At 32.9% G+C, this 18437-nt stretch overlaps 1 protein-coding gene across 1 annotated transcript in view; it reads right to left on the reverse strand.

Annotated features, from left to right (window-relative positions):
- The window catches only part of AGPS (alkylglycerone phosphate synthase), a 143890-nt gene that overhangs the window by 67138 nt on the left and 58315 nt on the right, over positions 1-18437 (reverse strand). Inside the window, exons 9-10 of the mRNA XM_068544862.1 lie at positions 11837-11962; positions 9183-9291 (exon numbers count right to left, since the gene is read on the reverse strand). Coding sequence (XP_068400963.1) covers positions 9183-9291; positions 11837-11962 — 235 coding nt within the window. The remainder of the gene's footprint in view (positions 1-9182; positions 9292-11836; positions 11963-18437) is intronic.

The raw sequence follows: 18437 nt of genomic DNA on the forward strand, positions 1-18437 counted from the left end.
AAACTAATCAGCAAATTCAGTACAGTTGCAGGACACAAAATTAACATACAAAAATCAGAAGCGTTTCTACACATTAACAGTGAATTTTCTGAAAGAGAGATAAAGAAATTGATCCCATTTACAAGAACATCAAAAGCAATAAAATACTTAGGAATAAGTTTAGCCAGGGAGGTAAAAGATCTCTACTCTGAAAACTAAGACACTGATGAAAAAAAAAAAAAAATTGAAGACACAAGTAAATGGAAAGGTATCCTGTGTTCATTCATGGGTTGAAAAACTTAGTATTGTTAAAATGTCAGTACTACCAAAAGACATCTATAGACTCAATGCAATTCCCATCAAGATTCCAATGGCATTTTTTACAGAAAAAAAAAAAAAAAAAACACTCCTAAAACTTATATGGAACCACAAAAGACTCCAAATAGCCAAAGAAATCCTGAGAAAGAAAAAGCAGGAGGCATCACACTTACTGATTTCAAGCTATACTCTAAAGCTATAGTAGTTAAAAGAGTATGGTACTGGAATAAAAACAATCAATGGAACAGAATCAAGAGCCCAGAAATAAACCCAAGCATATACAGTCATATAATATTTGACAAAGGAGCTGATAGTACTCAAAGGAGAAAACACAGTCTCTTTAATAAATGGTGCTGGGAAAACTGGACATTGACATGCAAAAGAATGAAACCTGACCCCTATCTTACACCACTCAAAAAAATTAACTCAAATGTTTAAAGGCTTGTATGTAATATCTGAAACCATGAAGCTCCCCGAAGAAAACATAGGGGAAAAGTTCTCTGACATATGTATTGGTAATGATTTTTTGGAAATCACACCTAAAGCACAAGCAACAAAATAAAAAACAAATAAGTGGGACTACATCAAACTAAAAAGATTCTTTCTGCACAGCAAAAGAAACCGTAAACAAAGTGAAAAGACAACCTACAGAATTGGAAAAAACATATGCAAACTATTTATCTGATAAGAAGTTAATATCTAAAATATATAAGGAACTCATACAACTCAATAGCAAAAAACAAATAATTCAATTAAAAAAACAGGCAAAAGACCTGAATAGACATTTTTCCAAAGAAGATATACAAATGGCCAACAGGTACATGGAAAGATGTTCAACATCGCTAGTCATTCGGGGAAGGCAAATTGAAACCACAAAGAGATATCACCTCACACCTTCCAGAATGGCCATTATCAAAAAGATAAGAAATAACAAACGCTGGCATGGATATGGAGAAAAGGGAACCCTTGTGCACTGTTGGTAGGATTATAAATCGGTGCAGCCACTATGGAAAACAGTATGAAGGTTCCTAAAAAAATTAAACATGGAACTACCATATGATCCAGCAATTCCACTTCTGGGAATACATCTGAAAGAAACAAAAACACTAACTCAAAAAGATATTTGCACCCCCCATGTTCATAGCAGCATTATTTACAATAGCCAACTACAGAAACAACCTAAGTGTTCATCGATGAATGAATGGATAAAGAAGTTGTGGTATATACATACAATGGAGTATTATTCAGGCATTAAAAAAAATGAGGAAAAAAATGAGGAAAAAATGTCACCCACCATTTGTGACAAGATGGATAGACCTTGAAGGCATTATGTAAGTTAAATAAGTCAGATAGAGGAAGACAAGTATTACATGATTTCACTTTTATGTGGAATCTAATAAAAATAAACAAGCAATAAAAATACACCAAACTCACAGAAAAAGACATCAGATTTGTGGTTACCAAAGGCAGAGGGTAGGGGGAGGAAGGTGGTCAAAAGGTACAAACTTTCAGTGATAAGATAAATAAGTATCAGGGATGTAATGTACAACATGATGACTACTGTTAACACTGCTGTATGATATACAAGAAAGTTGTTAAGAGAGTAGATCCTCAGAGTTCTCATCACAAGAAGAAATTTTTTTCATTTTTTTTTTTTATTGTATCTATATGAGATGATGGATGTTAACTAAACACATTGTGGTAATCATCTCACAATATATGTAAATCAAACCATCATGCTGTACACCTTAAACTTATACAGGGATGTATGTCAATTATTGCTCAATAAAACTAGGGTAGGGGGGAACAGTGGGGAGGACCCCTCTTAAGCTCACAAAAAATCTCAAACAATAACCCTAGGAACTATCCTTTCTAAGGGATACATTTTAAATAGGTGAATTTTAGGATATGTAAATTATATCTCAATAAAACAAAGGAAACTTCAGAGTTATCTTCTTAAACAAGGAGCTATGAGCCATACATTTTAGAAATAGGGGTATTGTTAGAAACAGGTATCTTAGGCTACAGAAAGAGTCTAAAAGAACTCTAAACCTTTGCCAGAAAGAGGCATAAGGCTGACAGACTATGCTGCCTTCTCATCCACCAACACAGAATTATCTATTGCACCTATTCTTTCTTACCAAGACAAGTAGTATCACTTTAATTTTTAAAGTTGCTAATTCTTCTGCCACTATACTGACACCATCCCTAAGCTTATTTGTAATTTTTTTCTTCTCTTTTCAACATTTTTCGAAGCTCCTCGTAGTCTTAGAGTTAACACCTCATGCTGAAAGTTGTTTCTACAAACAAACTGAAATTTGTCAGGCATAAGCTCCTAAAGGCATGAATCATCTTTTCTATTTATTCTAATCTCTCCGCAGATTACAGAAAACTTTAATAAATACTTGTTTAAACTCAAAAGTCACCAGGTTGAAATTCATTAAGGAAAAGAAAGTTGGGGGTGGGGGTGGGAGGGAGGTCCAAGAGGGAGGGGATACATGTATACATATAGCTGATTCACTTCATTGTAGAGCGGAAACTAACACAACACTGTAAAGCAATTTTTCTCCAATAAAAAAGTAAATAAATAAATAAACTCAAGTGGGAAAACTGTGAAAAGAAAAGAAGGTTAGTATAAGCCTTGATTTTAGACAGGAAAATTTCTCGATTTAAATTAAACTCCAGGGACTTCCCTGGTGGCGCAGTGGTTAAGAATCTGCCTGCCAAGGCAGGGGACAAGGATTCGAGCCCTGGTCCAGGAAGGAAGATCCCACATGCCACGGAGCAACTAAGCCCGTGCGCCCCAAATACTGAGCCTGTGCTCTAGAGCCCACAAGCCACAACTACTGAGCCCGTGTGCCACAACTACTGAAGCCTGTGTGCCTAGAGCTCATGCTCCACAACAAGAGAAGCCACCACAAGGAGAAGCCCGCACACCACAACGAAGAGTAGCCCCCACTCATCGCAACTAGAGAAAGCCCACACGCAGCAAGGAAGAACCAATGCAGCCAAAAATAAGTAAGTAAATTTTGAAAAAATTAAAAAAAAAAAATGAATCTTTAAACAAAATAAAATAAAAAATAAATAAAATTAAACTCCAAGTTCCTGACTTTTTCTGAAATATTTCTTTACATCTCAGAAATAAAGCCATTTGAAAATATTTCTATAAATTACCGCATATAATATAACCTAAATATAATCCAAAGAAAAAATTAGAAACCATTTAAAAGCCAGTCAATGAGGGTCTGCTTAAATAGAACAGAGTACATACCAATGGAATATCAGGTAGCTGCCAAAAAAGAATGAAGTGGTTCTAAATGTGATGATTTGAAGTGAGTGTTATAAAATTAAGTATAAATCAAAGAGTAGTAAACTCCCATTTGTGTTTTTAAAAACACATACATATATGCTTATAAACCAGCAAAAGTGTTTACTCTGGGCAAGGGAGATGCCTAAAAGACAGGGATAGAAGGCAGATTTTTCCCTATACATCTTTTGTACCTTTTGAATTTTGTACATTTATATACCTATTTTAACTTTGTACATGTAATTACTTACTCAAAAAGTTTATTTTAAAATATATGTGTATAAAACATTGGCAAACTTTCCTTAAAGTTCTAATTCTACACCCAAATTCTAAGGTACTAGTAAGAAGTGACCATGCCTTAAATTTCTGTACACCCATATTGCCTCATACATATAGCAGGCATTCTAAAGTGGTAAAACCCACCATAACACTATAAGTAAGGTTAAAAAATAAAAATTAGTAAAATGAGACTTTGCATTGTTGCAAGGTTAATGAAATGACCAAGGCAAGTCTGTGCAACTATCCAGCTATGAGTTCTGCAGCAGGGGTTAGGGGTTGGGGGTGTCTGCACTGTAAAAGGAAACTCCATCCAAGTCCCAAATGCAGTCTGGCACAAGGCAGTTCTTCCATCCAGACTTATATTCAAATTCATCCAATCATAAATGTTTACATCTAAATTCACTTCATTGAAAGGCTCACTTCCGTTGGGCTTTATTATATTTATTGATTCTTTTGCTCTGGGAACTTTATGTCAGTGGAGTGATATAAAACTACTTAGATTACTTATCACTTGATTATATGCACATTATACCAATATTTTATATCCAGTTTATATAATTGTTTGTAAACAACTCCATGGCAATGTGACATCATAGAGGCTTATATGTCATTCACTTTTCTTTCCGTTTCATTAAAAATATGTTGCTGTAAATTTTAGAATTTTCTGTTTTATAATTTCAAATATAGTGTTCTTAAGAAAACTGAAAGCTTCAACTACTAGCTAATACAAAATGCAAGTATTTCCTTGACATACATAAAATCTTTCATAATTTGAAAATATATGTTCAGGTGACCTCAGGACTGAGAAGAAAGGTAATCATTTGATTCTGAATCCTCCCTCTCCCTCTACCCCCCTCCCCCCAAACATGAAAATCAACAAGGAAAACAAATAAAACCACACAGGACATACACTTTAGTATTAAAAGGAGATAAGAAAACACTATGACTTTCTAATTACCCGTAAGTACAGATAAAAAGAAAAAACTCCAACAGACCTTCTACAGCCTTCCAGCTGCTACAAGTTTATAAGGGCAGAAAGTGAGTAAGGCGGGGTTTAAAAGACTCCCTAGGAAAGAGTAGAGGGTAGCAGAGGACTAAAAGTAAGCAAAGACAAAATCAACCCCAGAAAGCAAAAGTGCAACAATAAACTCCAAATACTGTGTAAGACTTGGTAATCCATAACCCTGGCTATGAGGAGGGGTTTGAAAATGGAAGGAACCAGAAATGACACCCTTGGAGAAGTAAGGGAAGTATCTTCAAAGAAGCATTAAATTAGAGGAGTGTGGTACTCCTTGGAGACAAGGCAGTGGAGGGGAAGAATAAAATTAGGAGGAAAATTAAAGATCTGATAGAAATGAAAGAGAAACAGGACATGCCATGGCTTCTCCCACCAAAAACACCACCATCTATAAAGCAAATAGCACAAAAGAGGGTAGAAGTGACAGAAAAGAACACTCTCAAACTAGGAACCCTTTCCAAGTAATAAACAGGAACAGAAAAAAGCAGACCAAATCCATACAAAACTACTGCAAAACATCAGAAAATGGAAATAATAGCTTTTCTGCTGATGAAAAGTATCCCCCACAAAACCAACCATGATCCTGAAGTAAACTGTAAAAACAACATTTCAAACTCAATTAAATACTGTCAAACAAGCATTTGGGGATATGAAAAAATAGCTGAATTAGAAATATAAACACTAAAAACATAAATGGACAAAAAACAAGATAAAATTAAATAAAAGATGACCAAACTCAGGGAAGAAATAGAACAACAGAACATAAAAAAAATGAAGGCTGGGTTACAAGTATCCAAAGGAGAAGAGAGAATAGATTCAAATGAAAATTTAATACAGGGCATTGAAGAAAAGCAAGAAAATAACCAAGAGAATGAAAATAAAATAAAGAAAGAAGTTGAGAAAAAAAGAGAAATCATGGTTGAAATGGAAAATAAGCAAAGAAAGTCAGACAAATGTATAATTGGTGTCCCTGAAGAAGAAAAATCAAAACAGCAGGGGGAAGGGAATCCAAAACCCTAATATTTAACACTACAATCCAAAGAAAAGCTTTACAGAAATAAAAGAAGACCAGCATATACACAGAGAAAGGGTCCACTGGGTACCAGAGCAAAATGACCCACAACAATCAACTCTGAGTTGTAAAAGTAAACTTTAATGATAAAGAAAAAAAAATCCTCACTGCCTCCAGGCAAAAAGTCAAGAGAATTGGCATTAGATTTCTTTAAAACAACATACAAAACCAAAGCAACAGTGGAATAGTATTTTCAAAAAACAAGGAAAAAAAGTGTGACCCATGAATATTAAAGCCACTCAAGCTGTCCTGCAGGTATCAAGGTCATAGAAAAATAGTTTAGAACATTCCAGAACTCATGGGATATACGAATGTGCCTTTCCTGAGGAATCTACTACAGGATGAGCTTTATTTAACCAAAAGATGAAGTAAAACTACACAGAAGGACTGATAGTAAGCTTTTCATCTATTTCATTTTAGAGCAAAGGCTAAAACAAGGGTGGGTAACGAGTTAAAAAAAAAATGTACTTTTAGCTATTTTTCAAATAAAAGAGCAAATCAGTTATAAAACATTTCAAATGCTTTATTTATTACGGTTTTCATTAATTGATCATGATACTATAACATCTAAAATGGGAGGAACCTGCTTGTCAAAATAACCATTATGAAAAATTCATAACACAAAACAAGATAAAAACATTAAACTTAACTTGGTTAATCACATGTGGAACTTAGCAGGATGGGGGATAATAGGTTTTTTTATAATGGTGATGCTTTCAAGGTTGTCATCAAATGATTTAACTATAACAAAAGAAAGTATGTTCTAAAGCTCAAGGAAAAGTTTGTGATTCATATTTAAGGCAGGAGGTTATTATTTAGATAGTTCAAAACAGAAGAGAAAATACATATTATAAAAGAATATGATTTCACATAAATTTACTCTCTCAGTCATGCTGTCTCCTGGCCTATATTAAGATTACTCTATATCCACATACATACAGAAATGGGGATTAGGGACCATAAATATACTTATAAAGATCACTGATGCCAAAATAATACACAGCCACAACAGTTTAACATTTGTTGAGTACTTACTACGTGCTTATAAACTGTTTAGCATAATTTCGTTTGACCCTCTCAAAAAGCTTTTGAATATAGATACTTTTATTATCCCCATTTTACAGCTGAGGACATTGGGCATAGAGAACTACCTGATTTACACAGTCACAGAAATATAAGTGGTAAAACCAGGATTGAAATCCAGATCTGAAAGATTTCAAGGTTCATGCTCTTAAATCAGTATGGCATTTTGCATGGATATTTATAATAAAATCTCATTTAAATACAGTAACTTACCCTTGTACATATGTTTCTAATAACCTGTATTTCTTTGCTTACTTTATTATAATAATGAGTTTGCCTTCCTTAAATTCGTACAATAATTTACTTATTGAAGGAGGTACTCCAGTCTTTTGGATAAAGTTCAAACTATTATAAAAGGGATAAAAGACCAAATTATCTCTCCAGCCATCCTGTAACCCTTACTACTCCACACCCTGACCTGCTGTCAATTCCACTCTACAATTAAATCTTAAGGTCCAGTCACACTGAAAGACTGGCACCTTCACGAGGCAGTCACAGCTCTTTCTCACTTCTAAGCCTGTTCATATGCAGTTAGTTCTCTCTGTAGGGCAACTCCCTCCCCACCTTATTCCCTCAACTCTGCCTAGAATTATTTTCTCATTATCATCCTTGAAGGACCACTTTAGGCACAACCCCTCTGCAGAAGTCTTCCTAAGCACCCATCAACATGACCTTTGTATTTCTCCTTCATTTACTTCTATCATAGAATTTACCTTATAATGGTCAATTATTACCTGTGTCCTTGAGTGGGCCAGCACAGTACCTAGCAACCAGAATTTTTTAAACGCTAATTGATGGGAGAAAAAAATGTCTGATGTAGCCACTTGAAAAGATAATTTACAGAGTTGACTCCAACTATGTATATACCAATAGTAAAATCAATAATTATCAGTTTTAATACCTATTTGTTATTCAATTTGACATTTGACTGGAAAAAGTTATATTCTTTCAGTTAACTCTTGGATGATGCATTAATACAAGAAGTTCCAAAATAATATTTTTTAGAGAACTATATTATTTTAAAGGAATTTAACATTTTATTTTTCTCATTAAAAGTATAGTTCTGTTTGTCCACAGAAGAGTACACTGATCAGAAAAGGAATAAGAGAGTAAATTGGTGAAACACCTTGACAGAGGTTTGTCACTAATTATCATGAAAAATATCTAAGCTATACCACTGGTCATCAATTTAAGAGTTGACCTCTAGTACATCACTAAGACACATAATTTACTTTTTCCTTGATGTTACCATCAAAAGTTAGAATTTATGCCCTAACATCCTAGTTTATCATAAGTGCACTTTTATCCATGAATATAGCTAGATGTTTTGAAAATCTTTTCACAGCTTGCACCACCTTCTGACTTAGTAATGAGTTCCTCTGGTAACTTGGAAACACTTTCATTTCTCTGAATTTAAAGGATAACTATCCCTCTCTACCATGCTAAGAATTGAAAAATATGCCCACCTTCACCTTACCCATAAAATTCACAGTGCCTACATAACAGTTAGTTTGCAAACTAGAAGGAAGGTTAGTGGTTTTTTTCCCCCTCATAGGTACAGAAATTAAATGTTTTGCATAAGATGAAGAACAACCAAGCAAAGGAGATGACTCAAGTAGTGAAAAAATAAAAGACCAACATAAGTTTTAAAAGATATGTGAATCAATAGAATTTTAAATTCCACTTCTTCAAAAACCAAGTAGCAAATAACAAGATATAATTATAGAAACACAAGGCAATAAGATAATACGTTATTAGTCCTTTCCTCCTGATAATTCAGAGATTAGAAAATACCATACCAATAAATGTAAAAGCAAACCATTTTAAACCCTAACAGCTACTCTTCCTGAAATTGATTAAAAACTCTAAAAGAAAAATAAAATAACACCAAAAGGACTAAGCTGGCTCTGAAAACATAAAAAAGCAAAATTCAAGAGAAAGTTTAATAAGATGTTCTTATAATAAAAACTTTATGAAGTACTAAAGTCATAAAACTTAAAAAAAAATAATTTAAATATATAAAACACATCTTTCTTTCAAAAATCTGATATCACAATATCATAGATTTTCACAAAACTGAATCACTAACCTGTATTTTTTCATAATAAATTTGCAGTTATATTTACCTTCAGATCCCATGATGAAGTGATGGATATCAGGGCCTGTTGACATTCGAGGTCCTTGACAGCTTTTTTCTATTATACCTCTAGGTGTTACCACTTTTATATGAACCACCTGTTTAATACAATGCATGATGTAAATTCTAGATATCTGTCAGTGAATGTTGTGTGTTTGGATATACACACCCATATATATTTATATAAAACACTATTTTAAAAATATTGGTTTAAGTGATAAATGGTGATTCCCTTCAGAATTCTAATATCTTTTAGTAGTTCTTAGACTAAAAATAAATTGTATGTAACTTTAAATAAAACAGGGAAAAATTATTCTAAGATTGTTATTGGCCTAGGTATATTCATCATTTTAAAAACTGAAAAACACATTTCTTTAAACCAAAGCTAGTCTAGGGTTGTCCATGTGGTAAAGAACTAAAGGATGGAAAAAATATGCAATGATCACATTTTAATAGGTTCATTCTTTCATTTATTTAACAATATTTATGAAGCACTATTATTCATGTTAGGCACTATTCTAGATGCTTAGAATTCTAAGAAAAAAATTATTCTTGCCTCATCCCCACCTTCAACTTATCTACTTTGCCCACTCAGTAGAAAAGAGTGAAAAGAATGAAGTATTTATTTTGATCACATCAAAATTGGGATGAAGAGGGAGATGTGGTGATTGAGTTAAAAAGATGAAGAAAGATATGTGTGAGGTATGTCTCACACATGTGAGAAAGTAAGTATGTTGTAGGGAGAGGGTCAATCAAAAAAATTCCTCAGATCTGACTCAGAAATGGTTAGGTATAAAAACCCAACACATTTTCAGAATAATTTTTTGACAGATAAATAAAAATAGTCTATTGTTGAAGGAAATGAGCAGAGGACATAAATAAAGAATTCGCAAAATAAAAAGATAAAAATTGCTAATGAGGACATTTTAAAAGTTTACATTCACTAACAAATAAAGAAATATAAAATTTTAGGAACATAATATAAATAAAAGGTCCAGTAAAATAAAGATTCTCATAGTGCTAGTAAGAATGTCAACTGGCACAAAATTTTTATAGAGCAATTTGGCTGTAAGGGTCCAAGGACCTAAAAACATGCTTGACCCAACAATCCAAGCTCTACGAACTTACCCAAAGAAAATGATCAAAGAGGTATGCTAAAAAATTACTACAGAGGATATTTTTCCCTTTATTTACTTCTATAATTTTGAAATAAAAATAATTTAAATATTCTTTAATAGGGAATTACTACATCACAAATTATCAATAAAAGAGAATTATATGCACTTTTAAAAAATAATGGTGCAAACCTATGCTCATTGACATGTTAATATATTGATAACAGTTTAAAGAGGAGATTAAACACAGTATGATGCTTTTTTAGATTAAAAACTAGATATACACATGCAAATAAGTACATTAAAATGTATACTTACAATTTGTGGCCCTTAAGTAACCCCAAAAAGGATTAAAATAAATTACATGCTTTAGCAGTACTAAATGTGGTAGTCTATCAAATATGCTTAACTCTGATAAATATTTTAATAATCCAATAGCAAAAGGATCAAATTCTCTTTTCTGAAACTGAATTTATGTTATCTTAATTGCAAAAAGAAAAATGTGATTTCTAAAATATCTTCAATTAAAAAAAAAGATAATGCAAACATTTAAAAAGTGTTCATAATATAGACACTTAAAGTCTTAAACTGTTGGGTGTTAACTATAAAAAACCAATATATTTCATCAACAATTTGATATTCCTATCAACGAAGACATTGATGAAAATGTTGAAACGCTAGATCTGAAAAACAAACCTAAATAGCTCTAGGAATAATGTTAGGAACACCACTTTAATAGTCTCATAAACTATTCTTTTAAATTGTTATCAAAATATTGATGATAAAGGGAACTAACATGTATGAAGTACCTATTACATACCAGTGATTCCTCTAAGAGTTTTCATTTTATGTCCTTTATTCCTTATAATAATTCTATGTAACAAATAACACTATTCTATTTTATACAGTAGGAAATTGAAGTTTAGAAAGGTAAACCAATTTGCACAAGGTCACACAATTAATCACTGGAAAAGCTACAAATGGAACAAATGATACCTAATTCCTAGCCAAGATGCCTATAGTTACACTATTGCACTAACTCTTAAGAGCAATGACACCAGATCAACTAAAACAAAATGATGGCCACATAAAACATTACATTAACTAGAACATTTTTAATTGGGCTCTTTAATTCTATACAGAAAATTTTTTTCAGAAAAATAAATATAAAATCTCCTAAGGCAAAACAGTAGTAATGACAAGATCACCTAAATAAAGACTAAAATCTTGGTAGAGTTGAAGACCAAGACTCCAAGGCTTGCAAAATAATATTTAGATACATTTATAAGTCAGATACTATGAGACATCTACAAAACTTAAATATCAGTTACTCGAAAAGAAGCACTCTTAAATAATGACCACAGTTGTGTCTTTTAACCATTTGTGTTACACATAATCAACATTACTATAATTAAAAAGGGTATACTTTTGTGGGGGACTCTCCAACTCAATTTTTAAAGGCTTAACAACTTTATAATAATCTCTATAGACTAATTAATTATTGTATAATAAATAGGAAAAAATTTACCAAGTCCTCAATATTGCCATAGATATTCTTCTTCATGCCCGATGCCCGAGTAGATACCCATCCTCCCACAGTGCTGAATTCCAGGGAATCTGGTTCATGACCTGTACAATAACCACTTTCTTTAAGCTGAAAAACAAAAATGTAATATTTTACCAGTGAAAGTGGCCCCGTTTAACACAGCACTCAACACATTAACTCTTTCCACATTAAAATTTCCATGTCATTGCTATTTGGACTCATTAAAACCTATATAGAAAAAGAAATACGTTTATCATACTTGTCTAAAAATATTTTTAAGCTTTTGCCTAGTGGAAAAATATGGGCCAAAAGACAGTTGTATTTTCCACAGGTTCACCAGCCAATCTTACTCCTTACATTCTTTTATGTTAAAGCCAACTACCCTCCCTTCTTTTTTTTTTTCCACAGAGACAATTTAACTACTTATGGAGATCAGATTATGCTTAAATAATTGCCAACTTCATCTAAACACTTTCAATAAATAAAGCACTTAATCTCTTATGCTCCCTACCCTAATATAATCTGCAGCAGGCCTGCAGAAAATCTGAGCAAATTGCCTGTACTTAATTCTCTCAAGGAGTCATGTGTTTTAATGTACAGCCATCTGGCTAGGTTTCCTGCATGTAATACCATCATGTATTTGTGACACAGATCATGCATTCCTGTACATTAAATAGTCACTTGTTTCTCATTTTTCTATATTAGCGTGGCTTTGCCATCTGCACAGCACCTGAGGTTGGATGGATGCCCTTTACTGCAACAACACCAAAGCCATTCCACTAAAATCATTTTAAAGACTCAGCCATCTCATGTCAAATGGTACAGACACTACCATCTGCATACCCACTGTCTACTGCACTCAAGCCCATCAATCTGTGTTGACCATTTTGATAGTCATCCATTTAAGCAACTGTTTCTGTTTTTCAAGTAAGCCATGCAGAGATATAGAGTATGTCAGCTATGTTTATATCTGTGTATTTAAGTATGGTATGAAAGCTGTAATCCAGAACTTGAGAACCTATAGGTTGAATACAATTTGTTAGCTTTTGCACACAAGCAATGCAAATTATTTATCATGTCTAATTTTGCTGCTAGGAAAACAAGATTTTAAAAGACATCAATTATTACACAATAGAATTTTTTCACTAAACATTCAATACATTTATTTAATTTTAAGAGGTTAATAACCACTCACAAATAAGTAGCTTAAATACAAGACTGAAAGCTAAAATGAAGATTATCAGACCATGATATTCCTTCCTTAATTCCCAAACAATCTATATTCATATTATTTACTCTCAAAAGACTAATACCTTTCAATTTTTCTGAAAGTAATACACACACATGCGCACATGCACATACACACACAAAGAACTCTTAAAACTTTTAAAACTCAACAATAAGAAAAAAACCAATTAAAAAATGGACCAAAGACCTTAACAGATACCTCACTGAAGATAGCAAATGATCATATGAAAAGATGTTCCACATCATATGTCATCAGGGAAACACAAATTAAAATAACAATGAGATACTACTACACATCTATATGAATGGCCCAAATCCAGAACACTGACAACACCAAATGCTAGAGAGGATGTGGAGCAAGAGAAACTCTCAGTGCTGGTGGGAATGCAAAATGGTAATTTGGAAGACTATCTGGCAATTTCTTACAAAACTAAACATACTCTTACCATACAATTCAGTAATCATACTCCTTGTATTTACTCAAAGGAGTTGAAAACTTATGTCCACATAAAAACCTGCACATAAATGTTTAAAGCAGCTTTATTCATAATTCCCAAAACTCGGAAGCAACCAAGATTGGTGAATGGATAAATAAACTGTGGTACATCCAGACAATCGAATATTATTCAGTGCTGAAAAGAAATAAGCTATCAAGCCATGAAAAGACATGGAGGAAACTTAAACGTATATTACTAAATGAAAGTAGCCAATCTGAAAAGGCCACATATTCTGTGATCCCAACTATATGACATTCTGGAAAAGACAAAACTATGGAAACAATAAAAAGATCAGTGGTTGCCAGGGGTTGGGGGGTGAGAAAATGAACAGGGAGAGCACAGAGAATGTAGAGCAGTGAAAATACTCTAATATTATAATGAAGGCTACTCAGTGATTATTTATACATCTGTCCAAACCCACAGAATATACACCACCATAAGTGAACCCTAAAATAAACTATGGACTTTTTGTAATTATGATGTGCCAATGTAGGTTCACCCTTGGTAAAAGAAATCTCAATGTCATTATATCACTTTATGTGGAATCTAAAAAAGTTGAACTCATAGAAGCATAGATTGGTGGTTATCAGAGGATGAGGGGGTGGGGGAAATGGGAAGATAGTGGTCAAGGGGTACAAACTTCCAGTGATGTTGATAATGGGGGAGGCTATGCATGCATGGGGGCAGGGGCATGTGGGAAATCTCTGTACCTCCCTCTCAATTTTGTTTTAAACCTAACATTGCTCTAAAAAATAAAGCGTTAAAAAAATATGAAACAAAGATATTTTCAGACAAACAAAAGCAAAAAAAAATCATCAACAGCAGACTCACACTAAAGATATTTAAAACAAGTACTTCAAGCAGAAGGAAAATATCATCAGATTGAATTAAAAGGCACCATAAAGGGTAACTAGATGGGTAAATATAAAAGATGTTTTCTTACTGTTTAAATATCTTTAAAAGATAACTTACTATTTCAACAAAAATTATAACAATATACTATAGGTTTTACAATATATGTAAAAGTAGAATGTATGACAACAGCACAAAGGAGAGACAAGGGGAAAGGGAAGTATAATATTTTATGGTTCTTATGCTAAACTCTAAGTGTTATATACATTATCACCTTAAAGCAGACTATTTTAAGTTAAAGATATACACTATAGAACCTGAAACCCTTAAAAGAACAAAACAAAAAGTTATAGCTAATGAAGAAAGAAAAAAGATAAAATGGTATCATTAAAAAAAATATTCAATCTAAGAAAAGGCAGTAAAAGTGGAAAAGGAGAAAACACAGATAGGAAAGATAGAAAACAAATTGCAAGATGACAGACTTAAACTGAACCACATCAATAAACCACATTGAAGGTAAAAGGTCTAACCACCCCAATTAAAAGGTAGAGACTGTCATGTTAGATAAAAAGGAAAGACCCAATTGTATGCTGTCTATAAGAAAAACACTTGAAATATAAAAATATAAATTAGTAAAAAATTTAAAAATGGAAAAAAGAAAAAGATATACCATGCTAACAACAGTCAAAATAAAACTGGAATGGCTGTTTTAACATCAGATGAAGTAGATCTCAGAGCAAAAAATACTATCAGGAAGAAGGAAGGTCATTTCACAGTAACAAAATTGTTCATTAGTCAAGAAACAATAACAATCCTCAGTATTTATTCCCCCAATAACAGAGCTTTAAATATATGAAGTGAAAACTGATAGAACGGCAAGAAAAAATAGATCTATAATAGTTGGAGACTGTAATTCCCTTCCATCAATAATTGATAGAACAAGTAGATAGAAATTTTTTTTAAATACAGAAGACCTGAACAACACTATAAATCAATTTGACCTAACAGACATGTATAGACCACTCCAACCAACAGCAGCAGAGGACAAATTCTTTTCAAGTGTACATGGAACATTTACAAGACAGACCATACTGTAGGCCATAAAACAAGTATCAATTAATTTGATAGGATTTAAGTCATATAAAGAATGTTTTCTGAACACAATGGAATTAACATAGAAATCAGTAACAGAAAGATGTTTAGAAAAATCCCCCAGTAAGTGGAAATGAAATAACAACTTGTAAGTACCTATAGGTCAAAGAAAGAATCAAAAGGGAAGTAGAAAATATTTTGAAATGAATGAAATTGAGCAGACATATCAAAATTTGTAGGATACCACTAAAGCAATAGTTGGAGGAAATTTATAGTACTGAAAACCTATATTAAAAAAGAAGAAAGGCCTCAAATAAATCACCTCATCTTCCACCTTAAGACACAAAGCATTTGACAAAATCCAAAATCCACTCCTAATAAAAACACTCTACAAACTAAGGTAGAAGGAACTTCCTCAACTTGATTAAGGGCATCTACAAAAAAAACCCCTATACATTAAGTATTAACATCATACTTAATGGTGAAGAACTGAATGCATCTCTCTTAAATCAGGAACAAGATAAGGGTGTCTACTTTTTCTTTTCAACAGTGCATTGGAGGTTCTAGTCAGTGCAATCAGGTGAGAAAAAGAAATAAAGGCATACTGATTGGAAAGGAAGAAGTAAAATTGTCTTTATTCACAAAGGACCTGATCATAAATGTAGTAGATCTAACGGGAGCTAAAACTTTTAAAACTAATTAGTGAATTTAGTAAGATTGCTAGATATAAGAGCTATACACAAAAATCAATTTTATTTCTATATACTAATAAAGAACACTCAGAAATTGAAAACTTTTAAAAATACCATTTATAAAAATATATAATACTTAAGGACAAATCTATTAAAAATATGAAATATTTGTACACTAAAAACCACAAGACACAGCTGAGAGAAATTAACAGACCTTAAAAAAACTAAAGTTATACCATGTTCATGGGTCAGAAGATTCAACATTAAGATGTCAGTTCTCCCCAAATTGATGTATAGAGTTGATGTAATCCCAATCAAAACCCCAACAGGCTACTTTTTTTAATAGAAATTGACAAGGTGATTATAAATATCATATAAAAATACAAAGAACCCAGAATCACCAAAACAACTTTGAAAAAGATTTATGATAAAGCCACAAGAATCCAAATAGTGTGGTACTGGCATAAAGATATACAATAGATCAATGGAACAAAACAGAGTCCAGACTAGATGCACATTATTATATATTACATATTATATAAAAATGACAACAGACATGTTTTATGATGGTGCAAAGTCAATTCAGTGAAGAAAGGATAGTATTTTCAACAAATGGTGCTGGAACAACTGATTACCCATATGCAAAAAAAATGAACTTCAACCTATCCCTCACGCCATACATGAACATTAACTCAAAATCTTCAAAACTCATCAGACTTGAATAGAAACTAAAAACTATGATACTTAAATGGGAGAAAATCTTTGTAACTTCAGGTGAAGCAAAAGTTTCTAGATATGACAGTAGAAGCATGATATATAAAGTAAAAAATTAAGTATGCTGTACTTCATCAAAATTAAAAACCATCTACTCTTCAAAAGACTCTGTTAAGAGAATGAAAAGACAAGCCGCAGACTGGGAGAAAATATTTGCAAAGTATATATCTAGAAAAGAACTTATGTCCAGAATATGTTAAAAAAAATTCTCAAAACCCAATAAAAAGAAAACAATCCAATTTTAAAATTGGGCAAGCAACTTGAAGAGACACTTCACCAAAGAAGATATATGGATGGCAAACAGCGCTTGAAAAGACCTCCAACATCATTAGTCATTAGAGAAATGCAAATTAAAACCACAATAAGATACCATAACAAACCTACTAGAACAACTAAACTTTAAAAGACTAACAATAACAAATATTGGCAAGGGTGTAGAGAAACTCATACAGTGCTAGTGTGAATATCAAATGATGCAATCACTCTGGGAAAACGTTTGGTGGTTTTTCAAAAAGGTAAATATATATCTACCAAATGATTTAGCCATTTCATTTCTAGATACTTACCCAAGAGAAAGGAAGGTATATGTCCAAACAAAGACTTACACATGAATGTTCAAAGCAGCTTTATTTGTAATAGCCCAAAATTGGAAGTAATCCAAGCATTCAACAAGTGAATGGATAAACAAACAGTGGTATATCTATACAACTGAATACTACTGAGCAACAAAAAGGAATAAAATAATGATACATGCAACAATATGCATGAATCTCAAAATAATTATGCCTAGTGATGAATCTCAAAATAATTATGCCTAGTGAAAGAAGCCAACCCTCGCCCCACCCTTGTAAAAAAAGAGTATGTGATTTCATTTTAATAAAACTGTAGGACATTCAAACAAATCTACAGTGACAGAGAGCATATCAGTGATTGCCAGGGACATGGAAAAGGTGGGATGGAGAGAACTATAAAGAGGCCAAAGGAAACTTTTGGGATTGGTGCATGTGTTCTATATCTTGATTGTGGTGATGGTTTCATGGTTGTATTCATATACCAAACCTTATCAAGTTGTGCACTTTAAATGACTGCAGTTTACAGTATTGTATGACAATTATATCTCAATGAAACTATTATAAACGCAACAAAAGCAGGGACTTCCCTGGTGGTCCAGTGGTTAAGAATCCGCCTTCCAATGCAGGGTACGCGGATTTGATCCCTGGTCGGGGAACTAAGATCCCACATGCTGCGGGTCAACTAAGCCCCTGCACTGCAACTACTGAGCCCATGCACCACAACTAGAGAGCCTGCACACCACAACTACTGAGCCCATGCGCTCTGAAGCCCACGTCCCACAACTAGAGAGCTTGCATGCCACAACTACTGAGCCCGCATGCTCTAGAGCCTGAGCATCACAACTGGAGAGAAGCC

This window comes from Eschrichtius robustus, chromosome 5, assembly GCF_028021215.1.
Source record: "Eschrichtius robustus isolate mEscRob2 chromosome 5, mEscRob2.pri, whole genome shotgun sequence".
NCBI lineage: Eukaryota > Metazoa > Chordata > Mammalia > Artiodactyla > Eschrichtiidae > Eschrichtius > Eschrichtius robustus.